At 36.2% G+C, this 14,504-nt stretch overlaps 2 protein-coding genes across 5 annotated transcripts in view; one reads left to right on the top strand and one right to left on the bottom strand.

Moving 5' to 3' along the window:
* LOC107014441 overlaps positions 1 to 7,470 on the top strand; it is an 8,086-nt gene extending 616 nt beyond the window's left edge. The window contains exons 3-18 of one of the 4 annotated variants that reach the window (XM_027915424.1): positions 5 to 120; positions 235 to 285; positions 388 to 618; positions 705 to 803; positions 888 to 943; positions 1,151 to 1,262; positions 2,661 to 2,819; positions 2,971 to 3,228; positions 4,386 to 4,598; positions 4,683 to 4,868; positions 4,957 to 5,082; positions 5,229 to 5,537; positions 5,658 to 5,756; positions 5,839 to 6,335; positions 6,440 to 6,502; positions 7,098 to 7,470. In XM_027915424.1, coding sequence (XP_027771225.1) covers positions 5 to 120; positions 235 to 285; positions 388 to 618; positions 705 to 803; positions 888 to 943; positions 1,151 to 1,262; positions 2,661 to 2,819; positions 2,971 to 3,228; positions 4,386 to 4,598; positions 4,683 to 4,868; positions 4,957 to 5,082; positions 5,229 to 5,537; positions 5,658 to 5,756; positions 5,839 to 6,335; positions 6,440 to 6,473 — 2,546 coding nt within the window. In that variant the 3' untranslated portion in view covers positions 6,474 to 6,502; positions 7,098 to 7,470. Of the gene's footprint in view, positions 1 to 4; positions 121 to 234; positions 286 to 381; positions 619 to 704; positions 804 to 887; positions 944 to 1,150; positions 1,263 to 2,660; positions 2,820 to 2,970; positions 3,229 to 4,385; positions 4,599 to 4,682; positions 4,869 to 4,956; positions 5,083 to 5,228; positions 5,538 to 5,657; positions 5,757 to 5,838; positions 6,336 to 6,439; positions 6,503 to 7,097 lie in introns of all 4 variants that reach the window. The other 3 variants (XM_027915425.1, XM_027915423.1, XM_015214356.2) reach the window with 3 other exon arrangements.
* A 1,842-nt stretch (positions 7,471 to 9,312) lies between these two features.
* Positions 9,313 to 13,832, bottom strand: LOC107012314 (GRF1-interacting factor 2-like). The gene is made up of 4 exons (XM_015212120.2): positions 13,577 to 13,832; positions 12,940 to 13,016; positions 9,930 to 10,014; positions 9,313 to 9,862 (listed from the first exon to the last, which is right to left on the bottom strand). Exons 1-4 carry the CDS (start codon positions 13,664 to 13,666, stop codon positions 9,515 to 9,517), a joined length of 600 nt encoding a protein of 199 aa, XP_015067606.1. The 5' UTR covers positions 13,667 to 13,832; the 3' UTR covers positions 9,313 to 9,514.
* Positions 13,833 to 14,504: the final 672 nt, after the last annotated feature.

The raw sequence follows: 14,504 nt of genomic DNA, 5'->3' as shown, positions 1-14,504 counted from the left end.
GCTGGTGTCGCCGCAGCCGCCGCAGCACGCGGTGTTGCTCTTCCTGTTTCATCGGCTCAAGCTGCTCGCAAAGAGTGGCGTGCTGTCTCTGAGCAATCGGTTCGGAATTCCGGTAGTGAGGTAACTTTATAGATGATGCAAAATTGTTCTCGCATTGCTTTTATTTCTGATCTAGACGGTGTGTTTTTATTGTCATTTTCGATTTATACGTTTTTGTCGATGTATCTGATGTAGGAAACGGAAAGGTCCAGATTAGGTCAATCCGACGAGAGGCTGATATATGAGGTAATGCTTTTAAATTAAGAGAAAACGTTATGATAAATTTGCTTTAGTATTTTGGGTTTGTAACTTGAATGTGAGTATAATTTGTTTTTGACTAAGGTGCAGCAAGGGAGAGAGCCGGTTGATGTGGACTTCTGTTCAATCACTATTGATGGAACTCCAAACAATGATATACTGCAACAGAGACTACTTGCTGTGGTAAAACAAAAAGAAGAGTTTCATCAAATGGAGGTTGAACTACGAGCTCAGCTCATTGCAAGATCAGAGATGATGGAAATACGGAATAGTTTTGATGCTCAGATAAAAGAACATGTCACTGCCAATGTTAAGCTGCAGGTTCTATAGTCTTTGATATATTTTGATTACTGCTTAGGACATTAATGGGTTTACTGATCAAATTGTTGGTTTTAATGCTTTTTAAGGACCAAATACATGAAAGGGACCAGAGGAATTATGAGTTGGAGAGGAGGATGGAAGAGAAAGAAAGGGAACTGAATGCAATTAGACTGGACCATGAAGCGGTTGTTTGACAATTCTAACTCTTATATATTTATTTCTTGATTCTTCTGGAGTGTAGTTGATGATCCTTTTCATTGCTTTACCAGGCATGGGCAAAAGAGGATCTCCTTAGAGAACAGAGTAAAGAACTACAAACTTACAGGTTGCTTTTTTTTTTTTGGTGCTAATGAGGAACAACTTCTACTTTTTTGTATTGTGGGCATCATACATTTTAGTATTGAAGTTATGTTCTGTTGTTCTTGTCTAGTTCAGTAATTGAAGTTTACAAATGATTTTACATCTACCTTCCAAATTTGGCCTAATATTGTAGTATCAATCTCATAATCTGAATAAGACTATCACTTTTTAGGAGAGAGAGGGACAACTCTGAAGCAGAAAGAGCTCAGCATATTAAGCAAATTCATGACCTCCAAGAGCATATTCAAGAAAAGGAGCGTCAGTTCGTTGAACTGCAGGAACAGGTACATTTTTCTCTTTCAGACACAGGGATGATGAAGATTATCTTTGTTCCTGATTCTTTACTTTTTAAATTTGTAACGAAGACTAGTGTTTCTCTTTTGATGTTATTAATCAAGTTTCATCGTTGTGCCTCATTGTGTGCATGTATATTGTTTTTGTGCATATTATATATGGGTGGTGAAATGCAACATAAAATCTGGTTTACTTGTGTTCAGTTAACCAAACATGGTTTAACTGGGATTAATGTAACTAAAGCTAGGTTCGGGGAAGTGAAGTGTAGTATTAAGTTGAAGTGAACACAATAAATCATAGAATATGCATCATATTGGTGCACTCTATCAATGCAAGCCTTACTTATAAGAAAAAAACATAGAATATACGCTAAATCGACTAAACTATATTGTCTTCTGGAGATTTGTGTGGTGAGAAATACAGTGCCATAAACATTTATGGTTGCATATTTTGCAAATTCTTTTTAATTTTTTTGCAATTTTCTTTTGCGACCATGTGTTTGGTTCAAGAACTTGCCAAAAGATGCAATTGTATTTTGCAAAAAATTGAAGTAAAAAGATCAACTTTGGAATGCTGTTTTTCAAGTTCTTCTTCAACTTTGTTTGAGTTCTTTTTTCATGTTCAATTTTCTTGTAAGCATATTTTCATTTTCAAAAACAAAGAACTGTTCTTTTCCAACTTTGTAATTTCTTTTCCACAGTTTTCCAAACAAACTGGACACAATATTCTTTTGGCTGTACTAGTGAAGATTCCATCTGAAAGGGTCATTAAAAGTAAGGAATTTCAAGGTAGTTAATATTACCAGTATTTGTTCATGACTCCATAAAAGAATGATTTTAACATTTGGAGAACAGGAATCCTGGAATTCTTGTTAATTTAAAATCATCATCAACAAACATAAAGTTCATTTGACCTTTTAAACTTCATCTTATTGGTTTTGCTTAAGTTTGATCTCTTTAAGTTTAAGTTCTCTTCATGGAGTTCCTATTTTGTTTCTCTTATATTGATCAAGTAACAACCACTTTAAACTTTTTGATTCTCGGGTAACATAAGTTCAAAATTGCAGCTTCTTAAATTTGTGCTAGGTTGGGGGATTGACAACCTTTCTTCACAACCTCTATATTACTCGAATTTTTAGTCCTCTCGCCAGGGTAGACTATGTTGAGCTTTGTTAATGCTTTGCATACATTTTTTGTGTGTTTCATTTGTGAAATGTTTTACTCAATAATATTTGGGCTGTTGTGTTCCACTTATAATTTTTTTTTTAAATTTCAGTTGGAGCCTATTGATTTGTTGTAGCGTAAGAAGACCATGTTTATAATGTCATTTTTGACCTCTTTAAGTTGTATGTCATTTTCTGACTAGTTGTCACAACTGTTATTTTTCAGCATAGGATAGCTCAGGAAACTATCCTGTTCAAAGATGAACAAATAAGGGAGGCCCAAACTTGGATGACTCGTGTTCAGGAATTTGATGCTGTGCAGCAAGGTGAATTGCGGGAGCGCACAGAACAGTATAACCAGCTTTGGCTTGCCTACCAAAGACAGGTGCTTCAACTATGGATAATTCATCGACTTAAGTTGATTCACTTGCTCTAACTAGGAATATCCTTGGTTATATGGTCCTAATTGCAGTGATTTAAATGCTTATATTGCAGTGACTTCTGCTGACATGATCTCTTTTATTTTTTCCCATTAGTTTGGTGAGATGGAGCGCTTGCATATGCACATGCAACAGCTCCAACTTGAATTGGCTGAGGCAAGAGGTGGAACTTACTCTGAGGGTTCACAAGTCTCTAATCTGAATTCTAAAGATGCTAGTCATCTTGGGCAGAGCAATGGAAGCCAACTTAATGCTAGCGGAAGCAGTACACCTGGTGAAAGTTCCATAGGCCTACAGAATGGAACTGTTGAAAATGCTCCATCTTTTGCTTCAACTGGGCATGTGTCAACTCAGGTACAAATCACGATTCTGTTCAAATTGTTCTTTTGACCAGCTTTGCGTTTTCGGGATTATGTTGGTTATATTGATGTTATCGGCACTGTAAATAAGAGGTCGGTTAGGGCTTGATGATTTGCTATGGAAGTACTACTCAAGGGCCTTGTCTGTCTGTTTTATTTGTCGTTTATGGGTCATAATGGTCTGAAATTGGAAAATGGGTGCTTATTCTCATCTTTGGTGTATTATATTGTATTTTAATAAACACTAAGCGTTGTCAAAGATTATGCTGTAGTTATTTATGAGTTCACTATGATGCAACAACTTATTAGTTATAGCTGTTTTTGGTCTATTGCATTTGATTCCATCTTTTCTTTTGGTGTATAAACACATAGGATTTTTTTATCTTTTGTGTAAAATTCCACCAAGGCTGTCAAAGAACTAGAAAATTTAACTTGATGAGCTGAATCGCAAAGTCCTCATTCTCATAAAACTTGAAGTTTTATCAATAGCTAAGTTTGACTGCGTTTTTGATAATAGAACCGTGAATTATGTTTTGAAAAGAAAAAGCATGAATTATGCCTAGTTTGTAGGTACATTAGCTTCTAAGTTGGTCAATAGATACTCGTGAGAGGTGTAACTGTGTGTATCGAGATTCGAGGGTTGCTTAATTGGCTTCAGAAAAGAGAGGTCTTTTTCAACGTTTCATGTGGTCTTAATATAGATTTTTTCCTCTAATTTTGCCAAGGGTTTGTTGGGTTTGTGTTTAAACAAAACCTATGTAACACAATATTTGGATTATCTGGAGCTGCTGCTGACTACGTTGTGGTGACTCTAAATGACTAAGAACCTGTTTGGATTGGGAACCTTAACCCCCACCTCCACACCATCATAAAATGAGAAGGAAAAGACATTCTAAGTCTCTTTTGTTTGTCCTTGCTTCTGTGCTCATAACATTTCATACTCTCTTTTCTTGTGTTCCACCAGTCAGATCATGTACATGGTATGCCAGTTGCTCCATCCTTGTCTGTTTTGATTGGCTTATTAACTAACCCCCCATCTCGACACTCTCATAAAGAAAATAACAAAGAGTAGGAAAATACATTGTTTTAAGTCTCTTTTGTCCTTGCTTCTGTGTTCACAACATTTAATACTCTTTTCTTGGTTTCCACCAGGCGGATCATGTACATGGTATGCCAGTTGCTCCTTCATCCGTGCTTGGGATGACAACCTACCTTCCGCCTGGACAAATTGCTGCTCTGCATCCATATGTAATGCATCAACAGGGAATTCCTCCTCCTTTACCATCACATGTTCCTCAATCTCATGTTGGGCATTTTCACTCGGTACCAGCAGTATCATCTCTTCAGCATTGGCCAAACCAACAGGTAAAGTAGAGTATCTTGGTCTAGTTATCCTTGTTACTTTTGTTTACACTGTAAAAGTAAATTGTTAGTTGTATGGTTTTCAAGGCTGCACCAGAGGGTTCACATATTTCTAATCACAATCAGTACACTTTGCAACCTCAGTCAACCTTGCCAAGATCAGATTCTCAGTATGATCATGAAACAACTGTCAATGGACAATCTCTTCTCAATGTGAACCAAGGAATTGAAACTCAGGATTCAGTCGTTCCAGCTTCAAGTGAAGATGGACAGGTTGAGCACCAGACTTCTATTGTTTGCAGTTACCTGCATTTTTCTCCTGTTCAGTATAGCTGATATCTTGATCCATCATAATTTGTAGGAACTTCAGTCTGTGGATAAGAATTATCTCTCAGGTGTACAGACACATCAGACTTTGCATCAGATTTCTTCTCAATTCAATGGTGCTTTAAGATTGGATTCACATGAACATAACAATGAAACAGAGGTATTCCTCTGAAAGGGAAGCCATCCCGATTATTTTTGGTTGCTACTTGTGTTTGTGTTATTTATGTTTGGCGGGAGGGTTTGGGTGGCGGTGTTTAAACGGTGTGAATAAGCAGAATCATCTTGCACTCGTTGCCAATGTTGCAGGTGAACAATGTCAACTCTTCAGCTAACTACATGCTAGAGCCTCAAGGGTTAAGAATGGGAGAATTTAGTTCGAATGCTGATAAATCGTCAGCCGAAATTTCAAATAATGTGCGTAATTCAACTGAATCTGTGGTTGACACTGTGTCAAGCGCTGTTTTGACAGAAACATATGTTGCTGGAGGACAGAAGAATGCATATGCAGTCGGTAAATCAGCAGAGGTTAATCTCCTGGACGAAAAGGCATTGCTGGCTTGCATAGTCCGTACTGTTCCTCCTGGTTCTGGTGGTAGAATCAGGATTAGTTCTACGGTTAGTAATACTTTGTGAAAGCTGTTTTTGGATTCTGTCACTTCTTCTAGTCCATAGTTGTTTCTTTCTTTGTTTTTGTCTATTATGATTTCAGTTCCTAATGCACGGCCTGATGTGCAGCTTCCGAATAGACTTGGTAAAATGCTTGCCCCCTTGCACTGGCATGACTACAAAAAGAAGTATGGAAAACTTGATGAATTTGTGGCAAACCATCCAGAAGTATGTATAGCTTTATGCTTTGTTTAGTGGATCTGTATTGAGCTGGTGCTTAGTAACTAATTTAGTTGTTCTACCTTTCTAGTTATTTGTAATTGACGGAGACTTCATTCAACTCCGAGGAGGTGCTCAAGAAATTATAGCAGCCACAGCTGCAGCTGCTAAAGTGGCTGCTGCAGCTGCAGCTCCTTCGTCGTACTCCTCTCTTTTGCCTCCTATTGCAGTCACCCCTATGCCACAAAATCACCGCTTGAAGAGGGTACCATCAGTTGAACCAACATCTGAGAAGGCAGTTTTCAAAGACTATGCTGTTGTCAGACCTGCAAATTCTAGTGACAACCTTCAAAGTCAGATTTCTAATGGGGCCTCTTTCAACAGTACTGGGGGCATCTCAAATGTAAAAATATTGACTAAGCCGAGAGACCAGATGGAGCTAAATGCATCTGAAGCTAGGACTGCGTCATCTGTGCAATTGAACCTCAGAAATGGAGCTAGTGCTGACAAAAATGACATGGGTAGTTCACAGAACAAGGTTTCATCTCATGGGCGACCTGGCACAAATTTAGTGGGTAGACAGGGCAGGTATCCATTATCATCATGTTTAGAACTACCAAGAGCTATTGTTTTGTTTTCAGTGCCATCATTAGGAGAATCTCATACCGAATGTTTTATTTTTATGTTTTCAGGAATGCAGGGATTTCATCAGGCTCTAGAAGATAGTAAGTATTAATGAAGATTCTGGACAATGGGTATGTTTGCTATGAAGGAATGCTTTCAAATTTTCATATGATCGGTTAATATTTTCTCGAGGAAAACAAACTCCTTAAAAATGTGGAAAATGAGCTCCCTAATGGAAGTAGGGAAAACATGTTCTACTAGTGACATTGCACATTGATTGTGTCCTCCCCACTCTCCAACACACTTCATCTTCATCCCCACATCCCTATAGCCGACATCCTCGAAAATAGTTTTTGCTTACTTCACTGAACACGAGAAATAAACTGAACACAATGTTTTACTTGTATTCTTTTAAGATCTCTGAGTTGTTGCCTGCTCAACTGCAGCAAGTTTATATTGCTGCTGAAAAAACCTGCCATCTTTTTAGTACTTACCTTTTAGATTGAAAGAGACAGCACTATTATATTCAAACTAAAAACGATCATCATTGAGGTTGAATAAAAGTTCTGTATTGGCAGAACTTTTGAATACCAGAAATCTCCCGTGTTCCTGTTATTCCAAAAAAAAAAAGGTTCTTGTTTATGGTTTGCTGAAAGCTAGCTGCTGCTTCTTGCATGGTTTCCTTCAGTTTATTTGGTGATTAAGAAGTCATGTTTGGGATGGCAGGGCAAACATTGGATGCTGACGAGTATGGCAGGGCATATACTGGATGCTGACGAGTATGGCAGGGCATATATTGGACGCCGATAGGTGTGGTGGACAGATTTTGGATGCTGATAGGTAGGTGTGGCAGGACAGTTATTGGATGTTGATGGGTATGGCTGATCATTTAAATTTGAAATTATCCAGAGGGATAAATTTTAATATTCAAATTGGAAATGTACTGTAATGTTCCCTTTCACATATCAAGTGGAAACAATTGTTCAATCTTAGTATGCATCCTCTCTTTTTGTTGGGAATCTAGCTGTTAAATGGTCACCGATCATATTACTGGGGATGTACACTTAAGTTGCTCATAATGGCATTGGTTTGCAAACTACATCTTGTCGAATTTTAATGTTTAGAAGAATGTAATGATCTGCATGACCTAGGTTAATTGCAGGATCTAGCTAGGGGGGGTGTAAACAAAAGGGACAGGTTGCGCTATATTTCGGTTGGTTAAAATTGGATTGAATTTCTGTTGAGTTGTAGCAACTTTTGTCTGAAGGTTGTGAGATGCTTTTATATGGGGCAAATTTTTCTATAGCATTTGTCTAATAGGTCAATGCTTGCCAATTTACGTGCTTAAATATACAATAACATCATCCCATTTGTTAGATTTCAAAACTCAATTGTTTTTCTGTGATTAATTAGAAATTGAAAAAATGAATATGATCCTGGAAAATTCATAATTAGTTGTACTGTACTTGCAAAGAATTATAATTGTAGGAACACATGCATTTAAATTAATTGAAACTTTTACGAATTCCTAGTTTGACGTAAGACTTTTTATAATAACTCATAATAAGATGAAATATCTATTTTTAGTATAGAGACGAAGTAAAGTAAAATGGAGGGAAGCAGTGTTCCTTTCTTTATTGGTTCAGGCAATAGAAGTATAGTAGGATGCATTCATTAGGTGGCTCTAGTTACTACTTCAGTACTTTTTTTTAAAAAAAAAAAAAAGGAAGAAGAGGAACAACTACTCCAAAAAGGCAAAGAATGGATATGGAAAAAAGATAAGCCAGCAGTTCACTTTATATTGAAACTTAAATCTTTTTTAAACATTTCTAATTTATTCAAATGTAAACTTTAATTATCTTTTCGTTTAAAAGAACCTTAAATTCCATGCCCAAACAAATGACATCAAGTATAACATATCAAGTTTTTCATGCACTTGCAAACTTTGAACTCGTAATGCATGTTTAATCCACATTTCATGCGTTGAGGAATGACATTAGTTCAACCGAACAAAGAAATAATGATATATCTGAGTAGCCAGGATTAATATTTTATAATAACAACATTTTGAATTTTTCTCATGATCGAACATCCTGCAGGTATGATGCTGATTCTCTTTAATAACAAGAATACATGTCACCTTGAATCTGCACATCATAGTATTTTTTTTTATCTTACAAATAAATTACGATCACTTTCTCCCTTTTCTTTTGCCTAATACATAACTTAATAGAGAATAGGAGATTTTTGTTAGTTCAAAAAATTCTTTTAGCTTGGTTTAATGAAATTCACTCCGTCATTTTGCTGAAACTTTCATTTATAATGGATGAAATTTAACTTGGACAAAACGGTGGCTGAAAAATGGGGAAGAAGAAGAAAAAAAATTGACTAAAGAACCATTCACGGGCAGGTCAGTGAGTATATCATACTCATTATGCCATGTAAGCAAAAAGTGTCAAAATGACACAATAGAATCCTACATAAAGTGTCTACAATCAATATGTCCAGTTGAAGTGTCTGAGTGAAACATGGTGCCAACCTTAGAGGGCTACCGATGGATTAAGCCTATTTTTTTTCACTCAATCGTCATATAGTATCAATATTTCACTTTTTTGTTACCAAAATAATTTCTGCACAGCTATTTAAAAACTTGCTTGAGGGGCCATATACTCATGCAAATCAACTTTGATTCTTGGTCATTACGCTCAATCAGACAGCCCCATATAAAATTATGATAAAAATGATGGGTTAAGAGTAGTGTTCACAGTGTCAAATACAGAAAGGCAAGTTGTTGCAATTAGGTCTGAAACGTTGCTGGTTCCTTCTGAACTTCATGGAAAACGTAAAAAGAGTCACTTCTACAAGCCACAGTGACCTATGATTCTAAAACTTCACTTGGCCATGCAAAAAGAGTGGGTTGGACTCGGGGGTGGAGGGAGTATTTCAACCAAAGCCATGCCTGTGCAAGGTAAACTTGATGCCAATAGGTCAAGATTTTACAAGTTATAACAAAGCTTTGCCATGAGTGGCCTTTGACAACATAATCTTAGGCGTTCCTCAGATTAAAACATCCTTATAAAACATACCTACACCGATAAAACAGGGTGCATAACAATTTTGAGATTTTTTTTTAAAAAAAAAGCCTACTCCCTCTCACCGTTAACATGTCTTCCACCTGATTTTCCAAGGCCATCACTAGGATTACCTTCTAAGCTGCCTTGCTTATTTCCTCGTACATCCATAGTTCCTGAGCTGTTTAGTCCAGGTTGCATAAGTTGACGCATTGCATTGTTGGCAGTAGGTCCAAAACCATATTGGCCTTGGAATTGTTGCTGCTGCTGAAACTGGAGCATTTGCTGTTGCTGCTCCTGGGTCGGAAGGGCATTGAGCTGGAAAGGCAGTTTGGAAATAGCGACACCTTGTTGCTGTTGCTGTTGCAGAGCAGCCTGAGTTTGCTGCATCTGGTTTCCAAGTTGAGGAGTAGATTGAGCCTGCAGCTACTTACATATTAGAGAAAGACATTATCACAAGAAACACTGAATCAAACATATAATCCACCTGTGAGGTTGCTGCTGATTGTTGTGGTTGGGCATCAGCGATAGCAGCTAAATACATCAAATTCTTCTGAAGCATGGCTTGATACCTATGACATAAAAGCTACTTGTAATAGTGCGAAACAATACTCTGCCATGATATTGATGATGCAAAACAAACAGAGTCCATAAGATAGAAAGTGAATATGCAATTATATTTCTGTTAGGGACAGAACATGATTTTTTCCTGATCCAACTTCAAGAAGAGTAAAGTGCCCCCCTTCTAAACAAACACAATCAACTTCTAAATACGTGTTGCATGAAAAGACTCATTGTCGGACAAGATTATAAAATGTATTTTCTACCACATACAACTAAACAAACAGTAGAAAACATGATTGCAAAACCCAAGGACATGTCAGAATCACTAAACTATTATTCTCAACATTTATATCAAGTTGATTTGGACTTCATGAATACTTTCACTAGAACACATCCTCAGAGGTGAAGATGAACAAGCCAATAAGTTGAATGGTCCATTCAAACTTGGGGCGATGTTTTCTCATTTCCTAATGCAGCAACATCATGCAGAATAGATAAACTATAGTCTGTTCAGAATATATTTCCCCAATGCATTTGATACTCTAGCTATCTGTACACATAATGCTGTTTCTTCTATATTAAACTTCTGGTTCAAGTCTGGATGCCTGAAATATATTCCTCCAGCAATTTTTACAACAGTACTATTTCCTCTATCAATTGTCATTTTGTAAGTACAAATTTTCTCAGCTCTTTTCCCCAATTTGCCCCTTCTCGTAACTTCATGCTATTTATGACTTGGGGGAATGAGTTAAATGATTCACTAGGTGATTAGATGTGTTTTAGAAGATTTTCAATCTGGAGGTTTAGGTTTCACAAATGAGTACAGTCAATATTTTGGGTAACAACCTTGGAATTGGGTATGTTGATTCCATTAGATCTAGAGGGTGATATATGACTTCGTCAGGTATTTTTGCAGAGATCCTCAGATGCTCTGGAGTGATTTATATCACTTGTAGAGATTCTAGTTATTTGGAAATTTTTAGTTGACCACCTTTAATATTTAATCAAGAAAACCTTAGATCGGTGATATCAATAGGTTTGGAACACATTTTAGGAGTGGTCTGCACTTTTGGTTTGTACCTAGGAGTTTTTGAATGAGTTCTGAGGGTTGATCCCATGTTTTGGAAGTTTGATTTGGTTGCTGGTAACAGGGGTTCTGATGGAGTCACTTTAGCTACCTTAACCCGCTTGTGTAGAATCACAGGTGCGGAAGGGCCCCGGTTCTGCAATGTCACACCTTCAAAGAAATTTCCTCTTTTACAGAAGATGCATTGTGCATCTAGTACCGCTTCTACTGAAGGTGTTTGGCAACGGCAAGTCTTTTCGCGTCAACAAAGTCATATAGGATAAGTGGCCTCTGCCTCTACGCTTTGTTTTCTAGTTCTGTGAGCTAACAGGTGTGATGAGAATTCTGTTTCTACGAAAGTACCTGGGCAGAATAACCCTCAAGTCCCTATAACAATTTCATTTGTTCTTAACTCAACTTTGGGAGCTCGGTTTAGGCGATTTCTCATGATTTCACTGTGTGTGTGTGTGTGTGTGGTTGGGTGGGGGGTGGGGGGTTAAGAATCTAACCTTGAACTTTGCATTTTTATGCAATTCTATCATTAATTTCATGATTTAATCTGCATTTGGGTGTGAAAAAAGATGCAGCGAGTGCAGAAACTAGTATACATAACAAACATACTACATAAACCTGAACCACCCACCCTGTCTATTTTATAGCAACATCAGAACTATCTCCTAGCATACCAAGCTATGCAAAGACATACGTCCAAAAACAATTTGTTCCCTACATTTAATTTTCTAATAGCTTCTTTTCCATGTGGAAACTGCATTCGAACCTTTAAAGTTCACACTCTTGTTTTGTTGCTTCTGTTTTTTCCCGTCCTTATTACATGGTTCACCATCTCTTGCCTTTTCCATTATATTAGCTTCATTAGTCCCTTGGTCTTTTCCTCATCTGACCCCCACGAGATGCCTAAAACATTTCAGACCTGCTTAAGTTTCAGGTAGACTTGGAACATGTATGAAATCACGGTTATTCTTGCATTTCCAATCTCATTCATCATTTGACACATTCTCTTTCTCTTCCAATTCCCGAGTACTTCGTGGCCTTGCAAATTATGTTGCAAGCTCAAACATTGATTTTTCCACTGCCTATTTTGAGACTTCTAACGCCACACGCTTTTACTGTGTGAATAATACAGTTTCTAAACCCAGAGCAATGCTGTTCTACTTAATTTTATAATAGAGCTCCTCATTTAGCAAAACATTTAGGTCTTGGAATTACAAAGGGGATAATTCTTTTTTTTTATAAGAAAATGAGGATAGAATTTTGAGATTTCATACTAAAAAGTTAAAAAGAAAACACAGGAATCAGAAAATTACGATAACAATCTCAGAGTCAATTTACTTAAACACACTGATCAGACTTTAGTGCTTTCAACAACACTTCAAAAATGTTTCATGACAAGGGTGTGAGCTTCTAGAATGAAATTATGAATCAAACTCCTTTGCCTCTAGGCCCTTCAATGCAGTTAGGGTTTTACAACTGGCAAGCCCAATAATCTTATGGAAATCTATAGACCCTCAAAATCTAGCTGCTGAAAACTTGTGATCAAGAAAAATAATTCAAATGAAGCACCATAATTGAACTGTCAAAAAAGATTATCTAGCAAGAGTGTGTGGTATACGTCCTTGATCATCGAACAACGAGGTATTACCTATTATGTTCCTTATCTGTACCATCCAATAATTTTCAAATCAAGCACATTCCTTTATATAGATGCAATGATGTATTACAACAGGAAAACAATATGACCAAAATAATGCCACCTTGATATGTTAGATACACAAAACTAATCATGTCTTTTAAATAATGCTCATAAATCTCAATGTTATCAGTAGGAAGTATTGAACTTTTAACTTACTGGGCACACTCTGAGAGTTTTCCAAGATTCTGGTTTTCCAGTATGGCAAGAATCAAATTTTTGTTCTCATCCAAGAACTGTATCAAGAAAAAATCGTATTAGATAGAACATTTTACAGTCCAAACATAATATACACGTGAGCGCGTGCACTTCGGCTGACATACATTGGTAGTTCAAATCATCAAGCAAACCCTTAATTTTGTGCAATCTAGCAAACTACTTCAAAAAGTTGTATCAATCAAATGTCAAAAACACAAACAAATAATCATTGATGTGTAGGACCATCCAAAAACACCTTAGTTCTTACTGCATCTAAATTCGACCTGTTGGATTGGGAAAAAAGAACAAGCGTGTATGTATTTGGCTGCAGAAAATCGTACACAAGCATTGGCTAAGCATTCTGATACAGTTATACCCACAAATAGAAAAATATTGACATTTTCTACAAACATATATCATTAATAGCTCTTTGAGCAATCGGAGAACAAATAAAAACCCTTTTCAAGAAAAATAATTTTTCCCCAGATAACGTGTTTGACTTCAGTAGTGACGGTAAACAAATATAATTTAGAGTACAAATTTTCAATTATTACAGGCAAACATTATAACAAAAAAAAGAAGAGGAAAAAAGATATACCTTTTGAATCTGCTCGGTGGTGATAGCACTTAGTGGCAACGGAGGAGCAGAGTTCAAGGTTTGGGGTTGTGGCTGCTGCTGCTGTTGCATTTTTGCTGAAGAAAATTAATACCCAAATTCAAAATAAAAGCCCTAGAAGAAGCTTAAACCCTTTACTGGTGATTTTTTCTGAGAGAAGAAATAATGAAGAAGAAGAGGGGGGCTGTGAGTAAAAGGAGAATTTGTCTGATTAAAAGGGACAGAGAAGAAAGAGAAAGAGAAGACTTATTTCCTTTATATTATTCCGCTTGAGTGGCTTTTGGGCAAAATTATAATACCAAATTACTAATAATAACATATTCATTGAAATTTTAAAAATTCGAGGATACATGATTCGCAAATACACATATAATATAAATGTAATTATGAAAGCTCGGCTGGAGTAGCTTGTGGGCAAAATTAAAATGTCGAAAAATGAATGAGGATAATAAAATATCCGTTTAAATTTCAATAAAATCAAAAATATATGTTATTTATTCGATGAGAGGAAGCTTTTGATAGATACTCATATAATATAAATGTAACTATGAAAGCTTGACTTGTGGGCAAAATTAAAATATCAAAAAATGAATGAGCATAATAATATTTTCATATAAATTTCAGTAAAATAGAAAAACACATTATTTATACGATGAGAGAAAGCTTTTCATAGATACTCATATAATATAAATGTAACTAAAAGAAACTAAGAATAAATGTACATAGATATTACTCTTATTTATGTAACTTATGTAAGGAAAGAATTTTTAAGAAATACTCAAATAAAAATAGCTAGATTTTGACATTTCTTGAAGAAGATGATTCATTGATACACAATTATTAAATTCATCTGATTTGTTCAATTTGATGATTAATTCATGTGAATGAGTTTTTTCTTCTTTTAAAATCT

The sequence above is a fragment of the Solanum pennellii genome, chromosome 3 (genome assembly GCF_001406875.1).
Source record: "Solanum pennellii chromosome 3, SPENNV200".
NCBI lineage: Eukaryota > Viridiplantae > Streptophyta > Magnoliopsida > Solanales > Solanaceae > Solanum > Solanum pennellii.
This window is presented reverse-complemented; position numbering and strand designations above follow the sequence as displayed.